The sequence below is a fragment of the Balaenoptera borealis genome, assembly GCF_965194805.1.
Source record: "Balaenoptera borealis genome assembly, chromosome: 14".
In the NCBI taxonomy this organism is placed as follows: domain Eukaryota; kingdom Metazoa; phylum Chordata; class Mammalia; order Artiodactyla; family Balaenopteridae; genus Balaenoptera; species Balaenoptera borealis.
Genome location: NC_138875.1, coordinates 72,705,983 through 72,731,952, shown reverse-complemented (window position 1 = coordinate 72,731,952; position 25,970 = coordinate 72,705,983). Strand labels below are relative to the sequence as shown.

Below are 25,970 nucleotides of genomic sequence, written 5' to 3'. Positions count from 1 at the left end.
TTTTTTCCTGGTTATAGTCAGCCAGGTTGGTTTTAGTGATGCTTTTGGGGCTTTCTGTCCATGTTAATATTGAATATGTGTGTACTGATCTTAAGATGTATTGTGACTCTTTCTGAAAGGCTCCCATTTTAAAACATGGCCTTCCATGAATTCTTCTTCAAAGTTAATTAGCGTCAGCAGTAAATAGGACTTATTATTGCAATCTCATGAGGCTTATGATTAGATTCCAGGAGAATCATGGTCTCTGTCTTCCAGGACTTAAAATTAAAAATGGAAAGAGTGGTAGAGACAAATACATTGACACATACACGCAAGAGGTAAGCTTAGGAATGAATATATGTTTATTTAAGTGTATGGTTTATGAGGTTTTTGTTCGAAAAGTTTTATTAGAGAAAGTAGGATTTTAAGAGGTCAGTGCTGGGGGAATACGGAAAGTACTCAGCCCTGAGGTGGGGCGATTTAGATTAGCACACGTGATTCAGGGTTTCTTTTGTAATGCTGCTTCCCTCAAGCTGTGGCATGCTGTTCAGTCATGACTTCTCAAGGTGTGGCTTAGTACATTTTCTTATTCTTTGGTCTTTCAGAGGATGAATAATATCAGTCTTGTTGAACAGAAGTTGGCTTTGTGGTTTTGGCCGTGGGTTTCTCCCCACAACTACACAAGCTGCCTTGTCAGGAGCACACAGGTTCCAGCCCCCTGTGCGCTACCACGTGGGCACGAAGGTCACGAACGAGCCTCTCCTTGTGCAGGAGCCACGCTCGTGATGTGAGACCAAGGCATTCCCATCCCTGTCGTGAGCCACGGTGGCTCCTACAAACAGCAGTGTTAGATGTGTGTGGGCACAGGCGTGCGCATACGCACTAAAACTTCAGGTCACAGTGAACCTGGAGCAAGGGTTGAGGGAGTTGGTTAGAGTTCTATGCTCTTGATGTCTTAAGATCCGCTTGGACGGAGGATGCAAATTGGAGGGCTCCTGTCTTCCCTAATCGCTTTCTCCCTTCCTCCCTTGACTGTTCTTACTTTGGAGGATTGGAGTGATGGCTAATTTCATCTTCCCAGTAATTGCCTAGGAGAGCAGCTCTGCTCTGGGCCATGATGGGATGGGTGTGGCCAAGTCTTTGTCAACCTTTTGGGTCACTGTCTCCTCTCTCTTCTTGCTCCTCTGGTGTAGCTGTGAGGTGCCTTCTTATACACAGTTATGTTTCTCCCATATATTTTAAGAACTGTGTGTGGGAATATTTGGGATCTTGCTTTATTTATGTCTGTGAACTGTCTTTTCAGCTCATTTTGTAGTCTTTCTCAACTAGAGTTTTGTGAAAGAATTCAGCCCCTACAGAAAATCATTTCAGTGAATATTTTCTTAGTTTTCTCAAGAAAGGGACATAGGTAAGCCTTATAGATGGATAGGAGAGAAATTAATCCATTACATAAAGTAGCTGCCTTAGGGCATTAGGACTTAATTCCTTCACAGAACCCAGGTTGACAAGGGCTGCTTTAGAGTATTTTTCTGTCATATTTATTGAGGAAGAAATTTTGATTCATTTCAGTCAGTATTCTAAGTGCTCCTTCTTAATGTTTAGTATCCAACTCAAATTTTATCTCCAATTTGCTGAGACAGTGGAAATCATCCTTTGGGATTCCTTAGCTGCTTGTCTCATGCCACTAGTACCACAGGCTGCATTATCACATTGTAATGTGATTATTTTCTTAGCCACATAACAGATAACAGGAGGGTGGTTGGAATTATATGCTCTTGATCTCTTGACCTTCGCTTGGATGGAGGATACAAAATGGATGGGTGTATGGTAGGGTTCTCCAGCATCTCACCTTACTCTCTTGTGGTAGCAGCCTCCAAGATGGGCTCCAATGGTTCTCGCCTCCTTGTGTCTTGCCATTGTGTGGTTCCCTCCCACATTAAATAGGGCTGACCTGTGTAGCCACTAGGATATGGGGGAATTGATGGAGTGTGACTTCTGAGACTTGGTCATAAAAGCATATTGGCTTCTACTTTATTTCTTTTGGAGCTTTCATGCTGTAAGGATGCTCAAGCAGCTCTGTGGAGAGGTCCATAGGACCGCCCGCCAGTAGCCAGCACTGACTTACCAACCACGTGAGTGTGTCATCTTGAAGGTGGATCCTGCAAACCTAGCAGACACCTTGACTCAGGAGAACCCTCAGCCAGAACCACCCGGATAAGCTGCTTTTGAACTCCTGACCCACAGAAACTGTGTGAGATGAGAAATACTTGCTGTTTTAAGTAGCTAAATCTTAGCGTAACTCATTAAGCAGCAGTGATAACTAAAACATGTACAGTTGACCCTTGAAAAACCAGGGGTTAGGGGTGCAGACCCCTTGGCAGTTGAAAATCCATGTATAAGTTTACAGTTGGCCCTCTGTATCCATGGTTCTGCATCTGCGGGTTCGACCAACTGTGGATCTTGTAGTACATATTTTTTGGAAAAAATGTGCATATAAGTGGACCTGCATAGTTCAAACCCGTGTTGTTCAAGGGTCAGCTGTATTCTCAGGATGTGGCACTTGACTCAGTAATGTTAGGTCACACAATGCACAAATAAATGAGTAATTCAAAGCGGCCTGAAAGGCCTTTGGGTAATTTTAAACACTTTTTCCACCTCTCCTTTTAAAAAAACTCTGTATAGATAGATACATACATATAGATATACAGCATTCTTTAATAAATCTTAAATGAATAATTGAGGGATTCTGTACAGTAGCAAGAGAAAGTTATGTTATATGGCAAGATCTGGTTATCCTATGTTCTGTGATACTGTCACATAACCTCAAAATGTGCTATAAGGTTATAGTCTGTCTTAAGTGTAATTTCAAATTATGTTATTATTTTGGGGGGGGGGGAATGTCTGAAATGTTAACGTAGATGGTGGGACTAAAGGTGATTTTTATTTTCTTCTTTATAATTACCTGTACTTTTTTCAAAATGTTTTACAATGAACTTATTACATGTAAAGATTATTTTTAAAAAGTATTATCGGAAATATTACCAAAGCTATGAAGAGCTAATTGTTGTTTAAGCTTAAGTGAAATCTAAAACAGTACTTTAAAAAAATTACATTAATTCATTCACATACTTATTTCTCAGACATTTGAGCACCTGCTCTGTGCCAGGACCTGTTTCGAATCTTGCTCTTAAAAAAGCTTTGCTAACAGTTGGCCTCGATCTCTCCAATGGGGAGGTTTGTCTGTGTCTAAAGGGCTCTGACACAGCGATGGGAGATGAGTTCTAAATGAGGCTCAAGGAAGATGTTACAGAGAAGGTTCTGTTGGAAGTTGGGTTTCTCCTGAGTGTAGGAGCCAGGGATGAAACAGAAGAGGAGCCCAACCAACTCACTAAACTGATGAGTTAGAAGAGGGCCTCTGTTCCCAGGAGGGCGAAGAATGAGGGGGGCCACATTCCTTCTTTCTGCGTTGGGATGGCCTTTTCTCGTATTGGAGAAATGGAATGCTTGATTGGAGGGGGATTAGGAGGAGCTGTACGACAACTTTCTGGTAGAAAAATTACACACTTCTTGGCTCTTTTTTTCCTTCACTTCCAGTGTAAATAGTGCAAAACTGGTGTTTTCCTTCACCGTTACATGGAGAAGAACCAGGATAAGCACTGCTCTGCATTTTAGGATTTTTGTTAAAACTGGATCTACATGGCATCTTTCCACTGTTTCAGCTTCAGGGAAAGGCGGTGACTTCATGTTATATTCATAAACATAAGGCTCCAAAGTGACATCAGAATGTGCTTGGAGGGTCCCCTTCATGTATGATGTCTTAGTTTTTGCACACGGTGGGGTTGCTGTCATACCTCTGTTCTACAGTTGCAGAAATTGAAACTCAGGCTGAGTGACTGCCCGGAGCTGTGGGGTCTTCCGTGGATTAGAACCTAGGTCTCTGAGTCTTTATTTGATTTGTACATGTATATTTTTGATTAACATTTTTTTTTCCCACTGAGTGTGAAAGATTTTTTAATAGAAACCGTGGTCTAATTGACACTTAATCCTTTGCATTCTTTCTCTGGGATTAGAAGGCTTAATAACAAAAACACTAGCCTGTCAGGGCTCTGATTCTGGCAGCTCGGAGAATTGTCTCAAGGTTTGGAAAGTGCTTGGTCTCTACCATGCCTTGCGAGTAGACAGTGGCAATGATGGAGTCGCAGCAGCTCACATCATTGAGGGCTTCCTTTAAGTGCCAGGCGCCGTGCTGATAAGTGCCTTCTTTCATGGACTAGTTCAAAAGAAATGGCAGTCTCCCGATGGTTCTTTTCTCTGTGACCCCCAGTTACTGCCAGCACCTGCTGGATTTGCATTGGCTGCGCCTCCCCCTTACTGTATGCTGCTGACAGGCAATTTCCATTCCCACGAATAACGGTGCCCCATTTTGGACAAGGGTGGCGATGCCAGTAGCCCTTTGTACAGATGTGGACATCTGGCACAGGGTAGCTTTGGTGTGATGGGCAGCGGCTTTTATTCAGTGCCAGCGTCCTGATGTGTCCTGGGATGCCCATTCACCGCCTCCTGAAGTACACGCTGTCTGCTACCCTGAGCACCTGAAGTGTCAGTTGTGTGGGCTGTGAAAGGCTGGGAGGCGGGGCAGGGGCGGCAGTGGAGGACGCGGGGTGAGGGGCGCCAGGTGCAGAACAATGACTTCCAAATTACTTCCCGAGCTGCCAGCCCCACGAGCACTGCACGGCCTCATTACCACATGAAGCGCCACAGAAGGACCTTTTCATTTGCTCCCAGTGACTGTTTTCCACAGTCTTGTGGGGGGGGATGGGAGGGGGACACCCTACTCACCCCCAGTTAACAATGGAGCACAAAGTCCTGGCAGAAGGAATCTCACCATGTACCCTGGGGCTATTTTTGATTACAGTGAGTGGCTGTGACTCAGAGTGTGCCCTGGCAGATGACGGCTTCCCCCCTCCCCTCCCCTCCCCTGCCCTCCTCCTACCCCCTTCCCTGGAGATGAGCAGGCAGCCTGTCCTTTGTGCGTTTCCTTGGCCGGCCTCTCACGCTGCTGCAGTTCACTGATATGTCCACAGCAGCCGGCCTGCAGGCCCGACAGGGCTCTGACAGTGGTTTTTACCATATATGGCCATCAGAGCGCTGGGGCTGTCAGCTGGCCAGGATCATTTCCTTCCTTTGCTTTGATTGGCTGCGTGGCTCGGAGAATGGTGGGATCTGGGAGTGTGTGGTGAGGGGAAGCCACTGAGTCAAGTGCAAAGAACATTTAACTCTTTCCTTGTTTTCTGGAGCGTGAGTCTGGGCTGAGCACATGGGCAAGTGCTGCTGCCAGAAGCCGCCTTGTATAAACGTGATGATGACCCAAGTCAGGGAAGCAGCGAAGAGCAGGTTTCTGAATACTGATTACTCTACTAAAATAGACTCCAGGTGCAATGGACAGATTTCTGCTGACCCCGTTTGTCCAGAAGCCTCTTTATAACCATATGTAGTAAACGTTCTGCTCTCACCAAGTTGAATTCCATGCTAGTTGGGGGTGGGACCTGAGCTGAGTCCAGAGAGGGCTGAGCCTGGAGGGCAAGTGATGAGCACAGCACGTGTTGGCTTTCTCAGAGGAACGGGGACTTGGGTTTCCTTTCTGGCTGAGCTTTAAGTCGGGAGTAAATGATACAGGCTACTGAATTGGGTCTCTGCTCCAGTCCTCCTGCTGTTTACAACCACTGCAAGATGTGAGCTGCCTCGGCCATGCAGCCCAAGGCATTTGCCTAAAGAAAAAGAAAAAGGAGAGAGCTGTGATATTTTTCTGTTTTTCATCCCCACTTCAAGAAGGGTGGGTTTTTGTTCTGAGGCTTGTGGGTAAACCAGTGCAGAGCTGGGATTGGAAGGGGTAGCTCTGGGGCTTTTCCTCATTCACCAGGGGTCCCATGGGAGGAATCTCCAGTGTCATTGGAGGTGACACTCAGTACCAGGGGTTAGGCAACAAGTTACTCTCCTTTCTGCTTGGATATTAAATGCTTTGTTTTAATTTCCTATATTTGCCCTTAGTTCGATGGTTCTTTTGCTTTCCAGTTTTCCCTTTCGAGCTGAATTGTATTTTGACTAGGTTCTGCCTCATCTTGGGCTCCTAGTTTTTCTTTGTTCTCAGACTGGAGGGATCACATGGAATTACTTGTCTGCATTGAGGAGGTCTTTGCTTTATAAATTTTCTGCTGAGTCAGGAAGTTAGGAAATAGAGCTGCTCCATTTGCTGTTGTGTGTTTAGGTGTGGTTGAGTAAGGAAATGCCAACTCTTCCACCTTTTTGCTTTCTGATAATAAAATATCCATAGTTTTATAGTAACTGCCCTCAAGTTCTTAATGGACTTTTAAAATGGTCTGTTCACTGTTCAACCCAGTCTTTAAAGAGGACCTGTGATGCCAAAATGGTTTGCTCGGCATTTTCACTTGTGCCGGTAAAGGCTGTTCCTTTTCACTCACAGGCAGGGAGCGGCTCTCAGCACCGTGCTGCCTCTCCCTGGCAGCTGTGGCGGCTGGCTCACTTTCCAGGACCCGGTAACCCAATCTCTATGTGCTATTCCAGAGCACCTCCTCTCACCCTCAGGGTTGGCGTTTCTGGTTCCCTTAAAGTAAAACCTCCCCAGAATGTTTTATTCCTGGGCCACGAGCTGTCACTCTTGGTGACCAGCCTGTCAGCAGGCCCTGTATTGTGTGCATCCGTCTTCCTGGTAAGCTACAGGGGTCCTTGTCTTGCTCTTCTGGCCAGTCTCTCCCCTGTGCCATGACCACTGTCACTGTAGCTCCTCCCTGTGAGGGAGCAGGGCCTGAAGAGATTGCAGTGGAACATGTATCCACATAAATAATACTGTTCCAAGAAAAAGGAAGTTGAAAAAAAAGGAAAACCCACTTCAATAGATATCCTTTTTTGACTCCTTTGAACTCTGCACAATATGAATGGAGGCCTTATGCCCAGGCTGCAGACTTTTCCTTTGCTTTCGAGCACATGTTTGACTTAACCGTTCTCCTTGCGGAGGGTTCAAGAATTCTCAGGGTATTACTCCAAGGCCAGTAATGAGGTATTATCTGTGCCTTTGAAAAGATCTTTTAATGTATGGACAATATGATAAAGTTACTGAACTTTGGACACATTAAGTGATTTTGATCAGCATTTTTTCCTAAAATGAAAACCTGTATGAATATAAAGTAGGGAATGAACAGTTTGAAAATCTTTGTTCCTTGAGTCGGGATGGGGGGTGGAGTGGAGGCTGTTTGGGCCTTACATCTGAGGGTGGTGTAACCAGTTTGGATAATAAGCTCAGATTATAGTAATGGATTATAAAGTGGCTGGATTATAAGAAGAATGCAGATGAGAAGTTTGGAGGGAGGTCCCGGGAGCTTCCTGCTCTGGACTAGCTGAGGGAGATGGCCTAGGAAGCGGTCACAGCCCACCGCCCCACAACAGCTTGCGTTTCTATGACTGAATCCAGAGTGTAAACTAGAAGGACATTGTATGTGGAATACCCTGAGCATCTTAAAGGGAAATATTTGATTTGAGTGATAAAAGTAACGGGTGTCACTTTTTGGCACCATACGAGTTTTTTTTTTTAACTTTGTGGAAACATATGTTAGTTGTGAGAAAGAATAAGCCTGCTGGGTAAAGTGTTACGTGGCTTTAACCAAATGTTACTTTTGGAAGGAACCAGTAATTATTAGATTGAGCCTCATTGGCACCAGTTTGGTGGTATCTTCAATCTAATATTGAGTGAGCTAATGTGTGGATCGAAAACAATTACCATGTGAGGGGACCGTCTTACGCTAAGAAACAATCATTCTGAATGATTAATGCAAAGGTCATATTGGAAGCATCCCAATGTTGTATTTTGAGACTTTGGGAGGGTGAAAATGTCTGCGCCTGTAAAATACGCCATTAGCTTCCTTGAAAATACTTCCCAGGTGGAACTCCTTTATAGAAATATCTATGAGAAGATTTCTGTACATGTCTGTTTGTATACATTAGAATTCTTTTGATTGCACGGTAGTGTCTTTGGCGTGTGGGATGAGTGCACTTCCTAAATATGGATTCCTTTTTTTTTTTTTAATTTATTTTATTTATTATTTATTTATTTATTTATTTATTTGTCTGTGTTGGGTCTTCGTCTCTGTGCGAGGGCTTTCTCCAGCTGCGGCAAGAGGGGGCCACTCTTCATCGCGGTGCGCAGGCCTCTCACTGTCGCGGCCTCTCTTGTTGTGGAGCACAGGCTGCAGACGCGCAGGCTCAGCAGCTGTGGCTCACGGGCCCAGCTGCTCCGCGGCATGTGGGATCCTCCCAGACCAGGGCTCGAACCCGTGTCCCCTGCACCGGCAGGCAGACTCTCAACCACTGCGCCACCAGGGAAGCCCTGGATTCCTTTTTGAAAAGAGATATGACAAATAAGTAAGATAGGACTTCCCTGGTGGTGCGGTGGTTAAGAATCTGCCTGCCAATGCAGGGGAAACAGGTTCGAGCCCTGGTCTGGGAAGATCTCACATGCTGCGGAGCAACTAAGCCCATGTGCCACAACTACTGAGCCTGTGCTCTAGAACCCGCAGGCCACAACTACTGAGCCCACACGCCACAACTACTGGAGCCTGCGTGCGTCGAGCCTGTGCTCGGCAACAAGAGAAGCCACTGCAATGAGAAGCCTGCGCACCGCAACGAAGAGTAGCCCCCGCTCGCTGCAACTAGAGAAAGCCTGCACGCAGGAGTGAAGACCCAACACAGCCAAAAATAAATAAATGAGTAAAATAAAATTACTAAAAAAAAAATAATAATAAGATACACTATTTGATGTAAATGGAAGCAGTTGTGGTTTCCTATTCAAACTAATGGGAAATACCTTTACAACTAGAAATATCATTTCATAAGAGTTACATTGAATTTTGTATGCCTAAGGAGGAAATGTTTTTGCCAACTTATTTAAAATTATAAACATTCCTTCATAGAGCAGTTTTACAAAGATATGTATTTACTGATGCTTAAATTTTGATTTTTCACCCCTCCCGCCGCCCCCCCAAAAAAAGAAAGCCTGTAGGAGGAGAGTATTGCCTAACTCTGTGGGCTTAGTTGAAGCATCAGTCTCCAGGAGCTCTGCTGAGGCTTTTGGCTGCTTTGAAATTTTTGAGGACCTTCCCCATACCCAAAGTGAATGATAGTGCTGGTGTCTAGGTGGTTTTCTGCCACCGTAAGGGTTGCTAGCCAGAACATGTCAAAGCCATCAACCTCAGCTTGGGCCGCCACATGGAAATTGTGCTGTCACACCTCTCCCTCGTGCCAGCTGTACACACACTTTGGAGGCTGCATTTTCCCTGGGGCTCATATTGCTGGGCCTCCTGCAGGCCACCGGATCTTTTAGATAATAATAGTCCTTAAGCCAGTGCCCTGACCTGTTTCACCAGTGTCCCATAAGTGTATGAACTGGGGTCTGGGCCAGAGCCTTTGGGAATCTTGGTGTTGGTCATTTTCGCCACTTGAGTTGACTTGCTGGTAATTCTCATCACCTGGAGTTTTAGCTAGAGAGGTACAATAAAAGCTCTATGGCATGTGATCGGGATAACTAGTAAGTAATCAGTACATTTGAATAATTATTTAAAGCAAGAAATCTGAACATCCAACTGGCTAGTCTCAGCTAAACTTTCAATTCCATGCTAGCAAAGTAGTAATATTCTAGATGATGTAACTGAGGTGATGCATCCTTAATGAAACAGTGGACTGGTTTGTTAGTAAATGAAATTATTCTATATATAACCCTTGGGAAATTGATGAGTAGTTCTTAAATCACTGTTCAGCCAAAAAAGATACTTTAAAAGCTGTTATTAAGTTCTTGTCAGTCTTTCTCCCAGCCTCGGCATTCATTTAAATTTGCTGCTTAGATGTGCAGGTAAGCTGTGTTGTCACCATGACTTGCAGTGATGTCATTCTGAATGGTTCTTCACAATCTAGAATTAGACATGGATTCCTTGGTTTATTCACTGGATGATAAATGAGGATGTGTCATGATTATGAATGAGAAATGCATTCTCATTAGATCCTAGGGCAAAATGACTTTCAGAAGTGATGTGCCCTCATCTTTACCATATAAGGCCGTTATTGTATGGTTTCCTTCAGTTTCCATGGACTTGAGCTCTCAGCAGTTTATAATTGCCCAGCTCCGCCCTTTTAAAGATACATACTTATGGGTGAAATATGTTGTTGTGCTTTGGGTTTGATTTTGTTATGGGTAAGAAGCTATTTGGAGGTGCAAGCCCTTGGAATCACAGTAGCTGATAACTTGACTGTGTGTGGAGCACACCCTGTGTGTAAAACCATCATTGCACATTTAAAACAGCATTTTTTTCTCATACTTCTTTTTGTTCCTCTATCACTGTCAGACATTTAGTCGATTCCGTTTCTGTTGTGCTGCAGGATGATGCTACTTTCCCTGTTTTATTTGTTGTAAGGATTTTTGATGATGTTATAACCAGAGGAAGCAGCTGTTTGCAGGGTATCATTTTTTATTAACTTGTGTTTCTGATGACCAGCTGCCACTAATTTCAACATTCCTCTTGTGCCTTTTTCACAACCCCATGGCATAGTGGAAATTTTCTTTCTCTGTAGAAACCTAGTAGGATTGTCAGTGATATTTTAGATCTCTGCTTCTTGGTTTTCTCTGTTCCTATTTCTTTATTTAGAAAGTGGGAATAATAGAGTTGCTGTTTCATGAAGGTAGTTGTGATAATGCACATAAAAGATTGTCATACAGTTCTTAGCACGTAACATAAGCACTCTGAAAGCGCTAGCGATTTTTATTACTAATTATTTGTTTCTGATAGAAAGGGAGGAAATAAGTGGCAATTGTCTTTTAAATTACATTCAAGTTCCTGTGAAAATGTTGGGCTCTTTATTACTTTTATGCTATAGACTTGTCGGGGCTGAGTTGAGAATGGCAGAAATGCTTCTTACTATTCTCAGATATCTTACTTGATTGAAGAATACTGGTGAGTAGCTATTTACTTTTGGCCAGGGTTGTATAATTTTAGCCTTAAAAAGAAAAGTCATTTAGTAAGCTTCTGAGTATAATTAAGAACAACTAGTATTAATGTACTTCCAGATTCCCCTCAAAATTGCTGTATATCTGAGCAAAAGCTCTTAGCCCAGATTGAAAAAAATTATTTGGTGTCCTTGGATATTTAGAGTTCAGTGACTATACTCTGCCATCAAGGATGCCAGATGGGGTGTGCTGGGGTGAGTCTCAGAATGCACACACCCTGAGATACAATAAAACATTTCAGGTAGAAAAGCTTTTTTCCTTGGGATTAAAGGTTTGTGGTTTTTTTTAGATTTTTAAAATAATTTATTTATTTATTTATTTATTTATTTATGGCTGAGTTGGGTCTTAGTTGTGGCACGTGGGATCTTTGTTGAGGCATGCAGGATCTTCACTGTGGTGCACGGGCTTCTCTCTAGTTGTGGCTTGTGGGTTTTCTCTTCTCTAGTTGTGGCACACAGGCTCCAGGGTGCGTGGGCTCTGTAGTTGCGGCACGTGGGTTCCAGAGCACGTGGGCTCTGTAGTTTGCGGCTCACGGGCTCTAGTTGAGGTGCGTGAGCTCAGTAGTTGTGGCATGCGGGCTTAGTTGCCCCACGGCATGTGGGATCTTAGTTGCCTGACCAGAGATCGAACCCACGTCCCCTGCATTGCAAGGCGGATTCTTTACCACTGGGCCACCAGGGAAGTCCCATAGATTTTTTTTTTTAATGTAAATGAATAACAATACATTGGTGTGTTTCTCAACTTTATTATATTTTAATTATTTTTTTAAAATAGGAAACAAACAAAATAATAGGACACTCATGTAGTCACCTACAAGATTAAACAGATGTTAATATTTTGCCATGTTTGTTTCGTATCTCCCATTTTTGAAAACAGTAAAGCATAACAGATGTAGCTACAATACCATTCTCCTTTCCATCTTTTCTCCTTCCCCAGAGGTAATCGTCTCCTCAAAGTTGGTATGTATCATATGTTTGTACTTTATTACACGTGTATGTACCTATAACATAGACTTTTATTTTGTATGTTTTAAACTTTTATATAAATGATATTTATTCTTATACCAAAGGACAGTTACATTGCTTCTGCGTTTTTCACTGTTTCCAACAGTGCTGCCATGAATACCCTTGTGCAAAATATGGGAGCGTTTCTCTCTACAGACCATCGAGAAGTGGTATTGCTGAGGGGTGGGCAACTTCAGCTCCAGTTGTTTCCAAATTGCTCTCAAAAGGAATCGTAGCAGGATACTCTCCTGTGCGTAGTTTTTATGAGTTCCTCTTTCCAAACATGTTTGCCAGCACTTGTATTTAGACTTCTAAATTCTTGACAGTTTTAATAGGTGTCAAATATTACCTTATCGTTTTAATTTGCAGTTCCCTGATTACCAGTGAGATGGAGTACTTTACATACATCTGTTGGCTTTTCAGGCTTCCTTCCCTGTAGATCCCTGTTCATATCATTTGCCCCTTATTCTATTAAGTTGTTTGTTGATTTTGTCAGGTATATATTTTACGTATATATACATACATACATATATATATGTATATACACACACACACACATAGATATAAAATATTCTCCCAATCTGCAACTTGTTTTTTCACTTTACTTGTGTTTTTTGAGAACAACCCACACTGCTGAATTTGCATTGCTTTTTTCCCCCCTCCTTTTTTGAGGGGAGTTTGCATCAATATTTATAAGTCACATAGGCCTAAGTTTCTCTTCCTTACACTGTCCTTCATATCAAGGTGGTGCATTCCTTATGTAGTGAGTTCAGCAGTGCACCTTTATTTTTTATTCTCTGGGAACACTGGTTTGAGATGATTTCTTCCTTGAATGTTTGGGAAAACTCATCTGTAAAACCATCTGGGCCTATTATTTTTGGTATTTACTGATTGATTTTGGGTGGGCAGTGATGTGTGGAGTTACAGTACTGGTTCTTTTTTTATTATTATTATTTTTACCTTTGGCTGCGTTGGGTCTTCATTGCTGCACGTGGGCTTTCTCTAGTTGTGGCGAGCGGGGGCTACTCTTCCTTGTGGTGCGCAGGCTTCTCATTGCGGTGGCTTCTCTTGTTGCAGAGCATGGACTCTAGGTGCGTGGGCTTTAGTAGTTGCAGTGTGTGGGCTTCAGTAGTTGTGGCTTGTGGGCTCTAGAGTGCAGGCTCAGTAGTTGTGGCACATGGGCTTAGTTGCTCCGTGGCATGTGGGACCTTCCCGGACCAGGGCTTGAACCCGTGTCCCCTGCATTGGCAGGCGGATTCTTAACCACTGCACCACCAGGGAAGCCCACGGTACTGGTTCTTTTATGGTTCTGGGTCTCTTTAGGTTTTCTGTTATATTGAAGAAGTTTTGATACATCACACATTTTCTAGGAGCTTGCTTATTTCATCTGGAATTTTAAGATTTGTTTTAGCTATATCCCACAAGTTTTGACATGGCATGTATTTACTGACCAATTTTAACCTTTTTCTATTGGCTATTATGATTTTCTATGTGAATTATTTAGTAAATTAAAATTTTTTCGGGGACCTCCCTGGTGGTACAGTGGTTAAGAATCCACCTGCCAATGCAGGGGACACGGGTTCGAGCCCTGGTCCGGGAAGATCCCACATGCCGTGGAGCAACTAAGCCCGTGAGCCACAGCTACTGAGCCTGTGCTGTAGAGCCTGTGAGCCGCAACTACTGAGCCCACATGCCACAACTGCTGAAGCCTGTGCACCGAGAGCCCGTGCTCTGCAACAAGAAAAGCCACTGCAACAAAGAAGCCCCTGCTCGCTGCAACTAGAGAAAGCCCGCGCTCAGCAACGAAGACCCAACGCAGCCAAAAATAAATAAATAAATTTATTTTTAAAAAAAGAAAGAAAGGAGAAGAAGAAGCCTGATACCGTTTATGTTCCTGGTACAGTAGGCAGGGTAGGAGTGATGTCGAGGACTTGGATAGGTTGGCAAACATTTTTTTAAAAAAAACAAACTTTTCAGATGCATTGGAGATTTTTGGCTTATATTTTTCTGTTAATTTTTAATTGTATTGCGTTCTACTCAGAACATGCTCTGTACAGTATTGATTCCTTGGTAGTTTCTGAGATTTGCTTTGTGGTATCCTAATTGGTGATTTAAAAAAAAAAAAAGTTTATTAGTGTGCTTGGAAACAAAAAAAATGTGTGTTTTAAAATGTTGGCTACAAGTTGTAAATATCCATTAGATCAAGCTTGTTACTTTTGTTAAAGCCGTTTATATTCATACTGATTTTTGTCTGTTTGATCTCTTAAATCTTTATTAGAATCTCTTGTCTGTTTGATCTCTTAAATCTTTATTAGAATCTCTTAAGATTATGGTTTTGTCATTTTCTCCTTGTACTTCTGTCAATTTCTGCTTTAATTATTTTGAAGCTTATGTAGTTAGATGAGTTAAAGTCCATAGTGACTGTAGCTTTTCTCTGAATTGTTTCTTTAAATGTTAAAATGTAATCTTAAATAATGCATTTCACCTTAAAATCTATTTGTTCTAGTATAAGCACCTGGTACATATTTTTATATCCCTTCCCCTCCTTTAGTTGCCTTTTTGTATTATTATTTTGTAAATGTGTCTTATAGCTGGTTTTAATCTGATCTGAAACACCTCGTCTTTTAGCGGGTGAGTTTAAGTCATTCATATTTACTGCGGTTTGTGATTTATGGTTGGTTTTATTTCCACCATCTTATTTTGTGCTTTCTAGTTTTCATGCTTTTTCTTGCCTTTTTTTCTTTTTATTTCCTCTTTCTCTTATATTCAATGAGTTTTTAAAATTCCACTAATCTTCCTCCCACTCCATACACTTTTTGGAAGTTATATATTCTCTTTTAGTGTTTACCCTTAATTTTAACATACTTACATGACTTAAAGTCTAAAACTAGTCAAATTTTCTGCCTTTTTCTAGGGAAGGGCCCTGAAACCTTTGAATTCTGATCATATCTTTCTTTTTTTTTTTTTAATAAATTTATTTATTTATTTATGGCTGTGTTGGGTCTTCGTTTCTGTGTGAGGGCTTTCTCTAGTTGCGGCGAGCGGGGGCCACTCTTCATCATGGTGCGCGGGCCTCTCACTATCGCGGCCTCTCTTGTTGCGGAGCACAGGCTCCAGACGCGCAGGCTCAGTAGTTGTGGCTCACGGGCCCAGTTGCTCCGCAGCATGTGGGATCTTCCCAGACCAGGGCTCAAACCCGTGTCCCCTGCATTGGCAGGCAGATTCTCAACCACTGCGCCACCAGGGAAGCCCCATATCTTTCTATCTTACATGTTATTGTTGTTTAGTGTTTTAGTTCTGCCTTGTCTTACCTGTACTCCAGTTAGTCATAATTACTACTGTTGTATACAGTCAATGCCTATTTACATTGACCACATTTACCAATTTTTTTGCTCACTGCTTGTTTTGGTATCCCAGTTCTTTCTTCTGGTTCGCTTTCTTTTACTGAAATAAGTCCTTGAACTTAGTTCTTTGAAATTAATTTTGAAATTCTTAGAGATAAGTCCAAGAACTTAATTCTTTGAATAAGAGTCTTTAAATGGTAAATTTTCTGTATCTTTTTGTTTAAAAATGTTGGGGTTTTTGTTTGTTTTTTTGGTCATCACTTTTGAATGATAGTTTATCTGGGTATAGAATGCACAGGTGGTTGTTTTTCTTCCCATTTCTGAGATAGTTTCTGATGTCTTTGTTTCTGTACTTGCTTTTGAGAAGTCTGCTCACAGTTAGTCTAGTTATTCTCTCTGTAGGTAATCTGTCTTTTCTCTATGGCTGCTTTTGTTTGAGATTTTATCTTTGTTTTAGGTGTTCTGAATTGCACTAGGATATTCTACTTGGGACCTGTGCCTCTTCAATCTGAAGACTTATGCCCTCAGTTAAACTTGGAAAATCCTCAGCCCTCACCTCTTCAGTTTTTTGTTTCTCTTGCGTTCTCTCCTTCTGGAATGTCTGTTGCAATGTGTGTCAGGCCTCAACCTGGCCTTTGTGTCTCAGAATGTTTTAAATTACTAAATATCACACATTCAAGAGAGTAACTATATCTATAGTTTAAATAATAATAATACATAATAAAACAATAATAATATTAAAAAACAAAACACCTGTGAGTTCACCGCCAGCACCTTGAGTAGTAGACCATTACATGGGGTAGGAACTCCAGGGGAGGAGCACTCACAGGGGGAATTAGGTAAAACTACCTGGCTTGGGTGCTTAGTAGCAGTTCCTTCTTTAAGGAAGGATACGGTCAGGGATGTTGGTAGAATGGATTCCGGCAGTTGTTAAATTTTGGGTAACATTTTTTGAGCACTAGAGGTGCTGGGACAGTACCAAGTGCTTTACGTTGATTGTCTCAGTTAATTCTCACATCAGCTCTTGAAGAAAGAATTCTAGCGTTCTCGTTTTACAGGTGAGAAACTGAGGTCGCCAGATGCAGTAATTTGGCCAGAGCCTCAGGGGAGAAAATGGCAGCGCCACACCCCAGCCCTGGCAGCCTGGTCCCTGACCCTCACTGCTTCTTGGCCTGTCAGTGACCCATGTGGCTTCTCATACAAGACCCAGGTTCTCTGTAATACTGTGTTTCTTCCTTGGCATTTTCTTTTATGAATTCCTGTTTTGGGTGATGCAATTCGGGAGACCAAAACTCTGGGTTGAATTAGTTTTGCAAGAGAAAGGGGGAGCGTGTGAAAAAACCCAGGCCTCAGGTCCGTAGGCTGGTGCACCTTCACACTTCAACTCAGAACTCACCTTTCCGCGCAGAAAACCTTCCCAAAGGCTGGAGTCCCTGCACAGCTGCTTGAATGTCCTCTTCTGTGTTCCTGCCACCTTGGGCTTGTCCTGGTGCTGCACGTCTTGTGCTGCGCTCTAACTGGAGCTTTAGATGGACTCCACGCTCGGCCAGGACAGGGCGCCCTGCTTACCTCTGTGTCTCCAACACTCAGCTCAGTGTCTGGCCCAGAGTTCACGGATAACACACGCTTGTAACTCTTAATGATTGAGTAAGTTAACATGTTATACAGGAAGAACTAATAATAAGTGCCAGCTTTTTATTGAGTATTTACTGTATTCTGGGTACTCTAATTTTTTACACACCTTATACAGATCGTTGTAATGCTAGGTTATGATTTACCTCATTTCTCATTTACTCTTCACGGTAATCCTGGGAGGTAAGTATTACTGTTACTCATTTTACAGATGACGATCTGAAGCTTAGAGAGATTACCTGTCTGAGATCACACACTGTTTAACCAAGAGAGCCTGGACTTGAATCCATATCTGTCTGACTCTGGAGCCTGTGGTCTTTGTGCTTTAGCACACTGCTTCTCTGGAGATTTCCACAGTCAAGTCAAAGTGGAGAAATCCAAATTTACTGATCTTGAAAATTTTCCAAGAAGCCTGCCCCCGTGTTGTGACAGCTGGCCATAACAGGAGAGTAGCATCAACCAAAAAATAGGTTCACTTTTGCATTGTGGTGATTACTTTCTGTTCACCTGCGTTTAGCATATGTAGAAGAACGTCAGCAAGGACTGGCATTAACCTTTTTAAAAGGAAGCAGCTTTTGTACAGCTGTTGTTGTAATAGCATTTGTCTTGGTTAACACCAGACAAAATTGGTCCGATAAGCCAGATTGGCTTGTTAGGTTCAAGTGTGTAACATGAGCACGTTGTGACGGTTGCTATGACCAACATTAGAAGTTGTGTTCTTAATGAGATGTGGATCTGGGTAATGGCTGAGAGCTAAGGTGTTACTTAGAAGGCCCGGCTGGCGTTTCTGTTGATGGAATAGACCTAGACATTGAAACGTACTATGTCCTTCGGCCCCTGAGCAGTGGTTAAAGCTTTTCTTTTTATTACCTTCACTTTGCTTGCTCACTGGAAGTGCCATCCACTTCCAGAACTGTTAATTTGTATATTCAAGGGCATTAGCTTATCATATTAAAGGTTATATTTTACATTTTGAATAATACCAGGTTTGGTTTTTTTTTAAACAGTAAAAACACACCTATAATTTACAATAGGCTATTGTTAGAATTGTATTGTGGTAAAAAGACTCTTGTATTCTCTTTTGCTGTGTCTATTAATGCCGTTGATTAAATAAAATCTCTGTGGTTCTGGAAATGTAGATCCTTAATTTGATGGAGTATCCTTGGTGTAGTAACTGTTTCTAGAAATGCAAGTTGACATTTCTTAACAGTTGACGTTGGCTGATATGAACGTCATAATTTGTAGATTCTTGAGAGTTTGGGGTAGAAGTAATAAAGGAGAAGTGGGTCTGACAAAACATACAAACTCTGTGGCATTGATGTTACATAATAGGTCTGTTTCTCTCTCCTTTCAGACTGGTCGAATTGACAAATCCTACCCCACAGTGTGTGGTCACACAGGACCGGTGCTGGACATAGACTGGTGCCCACATAATGATCAGGTCATTGCCAGCGGCTCAGAGGACTGCACGGTTATGGTAAGTTCCCTCGGTGTGGTGGGCACACAGGCCAGCGAGACTCACCTACTGCCTTCAAAGAATGTGTGTGTGGAGGCTTGAAATGCAGAAAATCATAGAGTTTTGATTGTCCATTGGACTATACAAGAATTTAACGACACTGAAGTTTAACTGCAGATAAGCCATTTTACAAGTTTATATCAAGGAGTTGTACTCTATTGTCTTTTTTCTTCTTTTGCTTGTGTGTGTGTGCATCCTTGTTAACAGCTGACACATCTGCTTGATGGGAAGATTTTAGGGAAAGTAAAATGACTTTCAAATAATTCTGTGAATGTCATTGCACCACATGACCTCCCTCCCCTCTAAAAAAGGAGAGAAAAAATTGCTAGCATGAATTGCATATTACAGTGAAATACGATGCCAAAGGTTATATAGATAGATGGGATATGAAACAGATATTGAAAGATAGTAAAGAGTTTTTGTAGGTACTTATTTCCAAGCTAATGTCTAGTGGACCCTGGTTAACGAAGTCCTTTTTATGCAGATGCACAAATAACCAACTTGAAAGATTGTTAAAGTAAGTTCTGTATGTTCTCCAGTTTAGATTCCAAATGTAGGTTATGTATGAAACCAGGCTTTGGAGTACTTGTGAATGTGAAGCTTCTTGTTCTTGATTATGTTCTTCTTAGCCTTCAAATGTAATTATGAGTTTGGATCCATTTTTAATCCTAGCCCAACATCTGCTGCAAAGACTGGGCAAGAGAGCAGACAGGGAGCCCTGAAGTCATGCCTGGAGTGGCGGCAGGTCGTCCCTCAGGCAGCCTCACACCTGGCAGGTGGAGAGCTGCGAGAACTGCACTTTGGTTATCCCCCTCTTGGTTTTCTGTGCACTGAACCAGACTTAGAAACATTGTTTGGAAGGCTTTGTTCATTACAGTTATTTTACATAAACAGAAATTAATTCCTGAACTGTGCCATTTAAACGTTTACCCATTTTTCCTCATGGACTTTTGGCTGAGGATAACTCCTCCTGTGATCTCATGATTTTGGCAGCCAAAGTGTATTAAAGAAATATGCTGCTATTAAAAGGAATTGTTCCATTTAACATGCCTTGCTAAATTGATCATTTGAATGGCTATAGACACATTTTGCTAAGGGAAAAGGAACAGTATTTAGACCTGATGCCCAAATCTTAAACTAAGAGTCTTAACCTTTCTTGGAAAAGCGGGTTTGATCCATCCCTCCCCATCTTCCAGCATTATTGGTCACATTGCCCTTTAAAAAAAAACCTTTGTATTATAAAACACTAAACAAACAGTTAAGTGAGTTCAATTAAGTGAAAAAGTGAATTGAGGGACTTCCCTGGTGGCACAGTGGTTGGGAATCTGCCTGCCAGTGCAGGGGACACAGGTTTGATCCCTGGTCCAGGAAGATCCCACATGCCGCGGAGCAACTAAGCCCGTGCGCCACAACTACTGAAGCCCACGCGCCTGGAGCCCGTGCTCCGCAACAAGAGAAGCCACTGCAATGAGAAGCCCGCACACCACAACGAAGAGTAGCCCCCGCTCGCCACAACTAGAGAAAGCCCACACACAGCAACAAAGACCCAATGCAGCCAAAATTAAATAAATTAAAAATAAATAAATTCATTAAAAAAAAAGTGAACTGAGTTAGGAGATTTATTACTGAGTGAACACCCTGTGACTGCCACCCAGGTCAAGAAATGGAACTTTCCCAGGCTTCTCAGTCTCTTCCCTGTGCCCCATCCCAGTCCCCATCCACCCCTCCCTCTCCAAGTAACCAGTAAAACTCACTTCCTTGCCTTTCTTTGTGGTTTTAATCACTCAAGTGTGCATCTCTAGATGCTAGAGCTTAGTCTTCCAAGTTTTAAAAACTTGATATGGCTTTTAAGTCTTTCCTAATCTACAGGTTCCTCCTCCATCCTTTTCTTGTTGAAGAAGCCTGATGTTTGACCTGTTGCTTCCAGAAGTCCAGAGTTTGCTGATTGCACCCTCGTGGTCCAGTTCAACCTGCTACTCTGTCTTTCAGATTCCCTGTGAGTTGGCAGCTGGATCCTAGAGCATGATTAGATTCAGATTCCATCCCTTTGACAAGCCTAGAGCTCGTGCTCTGGTCTCCCCTCAGGAGGCACGAGGTGTCAAGATGCCTGTTTTTTTTGCTCTTTTTTGATTTGTGCAGTTATTGATGCCCAGCACCTAGGTCCAGCAACTCATTAGGGCGTCTCAAAATGGTGATATGAAATGCTATGATTTTGTTTTCAGTTTTCAGCTGGTAAGATTTTTAAGGTGATGCTCTCTCTTATCTACTATTTAGTTACCCAGGAGTAATACGTTCATATAGGAAAGCAGGGTAAATGCTTGATTCTTTCCTTTTATTTACCCAGTTTTCAAAATAATGAATTGGTTCTTTATCTTCCTCAGAAGGTGACCAATTAGTTTTTTGTTTGGAGATTTTTTTCCCCCTTTCATTTCATTTTGAACTGAATGGATTTCGATCTATTACAATTCTTTTCTCAAAGCTCAGGGGATTCAGTCTATGTTAATGGGAACCTCTTCACAGTTCCTGCGTCCTTCTGAAGTGACCCTACTTGTTTCTGTTGCTTCCTTGCTCTTCGGTATGTCCAGGTGTCCCAGGCCCATCCCTGACCCCACACCTCAAATCTGCCACTTCTCTCAGAAGCTCTGGTTTGTTTTAACCAGAAAATGGAAAAATGGAAAATGGAGTTTCTAGATCACTCTCTGAGTGCTTAGGGATGCTCATTGTTACCGTAGCGATCATTGTTTTTAAGACTTTGCAGTAAATTTGGCTAGAATATACATATATATTTAAAGATATAATACCTTGTGACTTCGTCTTAATCTTTCCAGTTCAAATTCAGGACTGTATAGTTTTTACCTAACTTCTTTAACAATACATCTCTGTTTCCTTTCTTTCACACCAAGAATCCTGGTTCTCAGGGGTTCGGGATGAATTAGAATATCCTAATCTATCTCATTTGCTTTTTCAGAGTATACATACAATAGTCTCACACTAAAAATACTAAGAGTATCACCACCATTATGATTACTGAAAGCAGTTTAAAAAAAAAAAAGGCACTTGGATCATCTGAAGCTCCTTCTCTGGTAGATTCTAGACCCCAGTACTCTGGAAACCAACCAGAGAGGGCTCCCTTCCGGGACAGGGCCCCACCCTGAGGAGCAGTTCCAAGGGATGGAATCAAATAGGAAAGGCTCGTGGGAACTGTATTCTCTAAGTTCTTCTATACTGACAATAGCTTGTTGTGACCTTTATACTTAAAGGTGAATTTTTCTGGATATAAAATTCTTGGCTTGCAGTATTTCCTTGAGTATCTAAATATTTCATTTTCTTTTGGCATAAAGTGTTGCTGTAAAAAATCAGATGATCAGAAAAAATCTGATTTTCTTTTCCTTATAGAGTATATGTTCTTTTTGCCTAGATGTTCATAAGATTTTTTTTTCTTAAAATGTAGTAATTTTACTAGACTATTGTTGGTTATTCTGAGTTGGTATTTCTGTGTGTGATGTGCTCTTTCAATATATGGTTTCAGGTGTTTTGCACCTCCGATCCTCCACCACCACCCCATCCCCACCCCGCCCCTAAGTTTTCTTGACTTAGAGTCTTCAGTATTTGTTCTGTTCCTTTGCTTTGGTTTTTCCCTTCAGGGACTCCTGTTATCCAAATGCTTTATCTTATTTGCCTATCTTCGATATTTGTCAGTTTCTCTCCAAACCTTTTTTCTCACTCATTTCTTTTAGGCTAAAATTTTTCTGCTTTTTACCTTTTATTTCTTTGGGGACATTATTTATGTTTATTTGCTCTTAGTTTCTTTGTTAGTCTTCGTTTCTAAAGTACTTTTCCTTTTATTTCTAATTTTTTTCTTGATTTCCGCCGCCTTACTTTTGAGTTTTTCAAGTTCTGATTTATAATGTTTCCTGTCTTGTATTGTTTTCTTAATAATGTCTTTGGAAATGTGTGTGATAGTTTTTATCTTTCTTTGGAGCTGGTCTTGTTAGCATTCTTGTACTGTCTGCAGGGATGTATTCTCTTTTTTTCTCATAGTAATTTTGGAGGCTGGATTTTTTTTTTTTTTTTCTCCCTCTCTTATTTTTATGTGAATTTAGTTTTCCTGAGCTTTCAGAAGCTGGCTTGGTTCATAAAGCTGTTCTAACTTCACAGAGCTCCCTCTTCTGTCCTTTTCAGGTAGTGTTCAGAAACATGGTGGCTTGCTGTCAGATTTCCTGACCTGCTTTTTTTTTGGTCTTTCTGATTCCTTTGTCCATCTTATTTCTGTCCTGCTCAGATTTGATTCCATTTCTTGGAATTTCCACTCAGTGTGGGCCTGTCTCAGAAGGGAGTCCTCTCTGGTTGGTTTCTAGGGTATTGAGGTTTAGATTTCTCCAGCCCCTTCATACCTTTTTCGTTTCAGGTCCCTGTTCTCACCTGCTGTTGGAGAAGGCAAAGCCCCTTCCCGTTTCCGTTGTGACCTCATATTGGCCTGCTCTTCTCAGATCTGTGGGGCACTGCATTGCTGCCCCATGATTTTTTTCGCACAGAGGCCGACAACACACGGGTTGTGTGGCTGTTGGTGGTTTTCCTCCACACACTTGCATTTGGGTTATCACCTAGTTTTGTGTATATATTATCCCTGTGTTTTTGTTTTGTTATCTGCCTCCTCTGTGTTTTTCTTGAGGGACTTGGGAAGATCCCAAAACTGTGCTGCCACTGACACCACCATCGTCCCAGAATCCTCTGATGTTGCCCTTTTATTGGTATTACCAGAGTGAACATTTTGTAAATTAAATAATGCTTTGGGATAAATCTTCCTCCTAGTTTTTTTTTCACTCCCTTAACTATGGTGCTGATATTTTAATCACTTAATGTCTCCCAAATCATTTGTTATTATTATTGGGGTAATTACAAAATGCTTTAACAACTCAGCAGTTGAAAAAAAAATTTAAAGAAGTATTTGACCTTCTACCCCACGTGCTTCTTTTTTTTTATAATTTTTGAATTTTATTTATTTTTTATACAGCAGGTTCTTATTAGTTATCTATTTTATACATATTAGTGTATATATGTCAATCCCAATCTCCCAATTCATCCCACCACCACCCCCATCCCTGCCACTTTCCCCGCTTGGTGTCCCTACATTTGTTCTCTACATCTGTGTCTCTATTTCTGCCCTGCAAACCAGTTCATCTGTACCATTTTTCTAGGTTCCACATATATGCGTTAATATACGATATTTGTTTTTCTCTTTCTGACTTACTTCACTCTGTATGACAGTCTCTAGGTCCATCCACGTCTCTACAAATGACCCAATTTTCTTCCTTTTTATGGCTGAGTAATATTCTATTGTATATACGTACCACATCTTCTTTATCCATTCATCTGTCGGTGGGCATTTAGGTTGATTCCATGTCCTGGCTATTGTAAATAGTGCTGCAATGAACATTGGGGTGCATGTGTATGTTTGAATTATGGTTTTCTCTGGGTATATGCCCAGTAGTGGGATTGCTGGGTCATATGGTAGTTCTATTTTTAGCTTTTTAAGGAACCGCCATACTGTTCTCCATAGTGGCTATATCAATTTACATTCCCACCAACAGTGCAAGAGGGTTCCCTTTTCTCCACACCCTCTCCAGCATTTGTTGTTTGTAGATTTTCTGATGATGCCCATTCTAACTGGTGTGAGGTGATACCTCATTGTAGTTTTGATTTGCATTTCTCTAATAATTAGTGATGTTGAGCAGCTTTTCATGTGCTTCTTGGCCATCTGTATGTCTTCTTTGGAGAAATGTCTATTTAGGTCTTCTGCCCATTTTCTGATTGGGTTGTTTGTTTTTTTTAATATTGAGCTGCATGAGCTGTTTATGTATTTTGGAGATTAATTCTTTGTCCGTTGATTCGTTTGCAAATATTTTCACCCATTCTGAGGGTTGTCTTTTCGTCTTGTTTGTAGTTTCCTTTGCTTTGCAAAAACTTTGAAGTTTCATTAGGTCCCATTTGTTTATTTTTGTTTTTATTTCCATTACTCTAGGAGGTGGATCAAAAAAGATCTTTCTGTGATTTATGTTAAAGAGTGTTCTTCCTATGTTTTCCTCTAAGAGTTTTATAGTGTCCAGTCTTACATTTAGGTCTCTAATCCATTTTGAGTTTATATTTGTGTATGGTGTTAGGGAGTGTTCTAATTTCATTCTTTTACATGTAACTGTCGAGTTTTCCCAGCACCACTTATTGAAGAGACTATCTTTTCTCCATGGTATATCCTTGCTGCCTCCTTTGTCATAGATTAGTTGACCATAGGTGCATGGGCTTATCTCTGGGCTTTCTATCCTGTTCCATTGATCTATATTTCTGTTTTTGTGCCCGTACCATATTGTCTTGATTACTGTAGCTTTGTAATATAGTCTGAAGTCAGGGAGTCTGATTCCTCCAGCTCTGTTTTTTTCCCTCAAGACTGCTTTGGCTATTCAGGGTCTTTTGTGTCTCCATACAAATTTTAAGATTTTTTTTGTTCTAGTTCTGTAAAAAAATGCCATTGGTAATTTGATAGGGATTGCATTGAATCTGTAGATTGCTTTGGGTAGTATAGTCATTTTCACAATATTGATTCTTGGAATCCAAGAACATGGTATATCTCTCCATCTGTTTGTGTCATCTTTGATTTCTTTCATCAGTGTCTTATAGTTTTCTGAGTATAGGTCTTTTACCTCCTTACGTAGGTTTATTCCTAGGTTTTTATTCTTTTTGTTGCAATGGTGAATGGATTGTTTCCTTCATTTCTCTTCCTGATCTTTCGTTGTTAGTGTATAGGAATGCAGGAGATTTCTGTGCATTAATTTTGTATCCTGCAACTTTACCAGATTCATTGATTAGCTCTAGTAGTTCTCTGGTGGCACCTTTAGGATTCTCTATGTGTAGTATCATGTCATTTGCAAACAGTGGCAGTTTTAATTCTTCTTTTCCAATTTTTATTCCTTTTATTTCTTTTTCTTCTCTGATTGCCGTGGCTAGGACTTCCAAAACTATGTTGAATAATAGTGGCGAGAGTGGACATTCTTGTCTTGTTCCTGATCTTAGAGGAAATGCTTTCAGTTTTTCACCATTGAGAATGATGTTTGCTGTGGGTTTGTCATATATGGCCTTTATTATGTTGAGGTAGGTTCCCTCTCTGCCCACTTTCTGGAGAGTTTTTTTTAATATTATTATTATTTTTTTTAACATCGTTATTAGAGTATAATTGCTTTACAATGGTGTGTTAGTTTCTGCTTTATAACAAAGTGAATCAGCTATACGTATACATATATCACCATATCTCCTCCCTCTTTTACGTCTCCCTCCCACTCTCCCTATCCCACCCCTGTAGGTGGTCACAGAGCACCGAGCTGATCTCCCTGTGCTATGCGGCTGCTTCCCACTAGCTATCTGTTTTACATCTGGTAGTG

General features: G+C 41.4%; 1 protein-coding gene across 4 annotated transcripts in view; it reads left to right on the top strand.

Moving 5' to 3' along the window:
- CORO1C (coronin 1C) overlaps positions 1–25,970 on the top strand; it is an 80,803-nt gene that overhangs the window by 32,084 nt on the left and 22,749 nt on the right. For all 4 annotated transcript variants that reach the window (XM_082353396.1, XM_082353397.1, XM_082353398.1 and 1 more), the window contains one exon: positions 18,379–18,501. In XM_082353396.1, the coding sequence (XP_082209522.1) occupies positions 18,379–18,501 (123 nt within the window). The remainder of the gene's footprint in view (positions 1–18,378; positions 18,502–25,970) is intronic.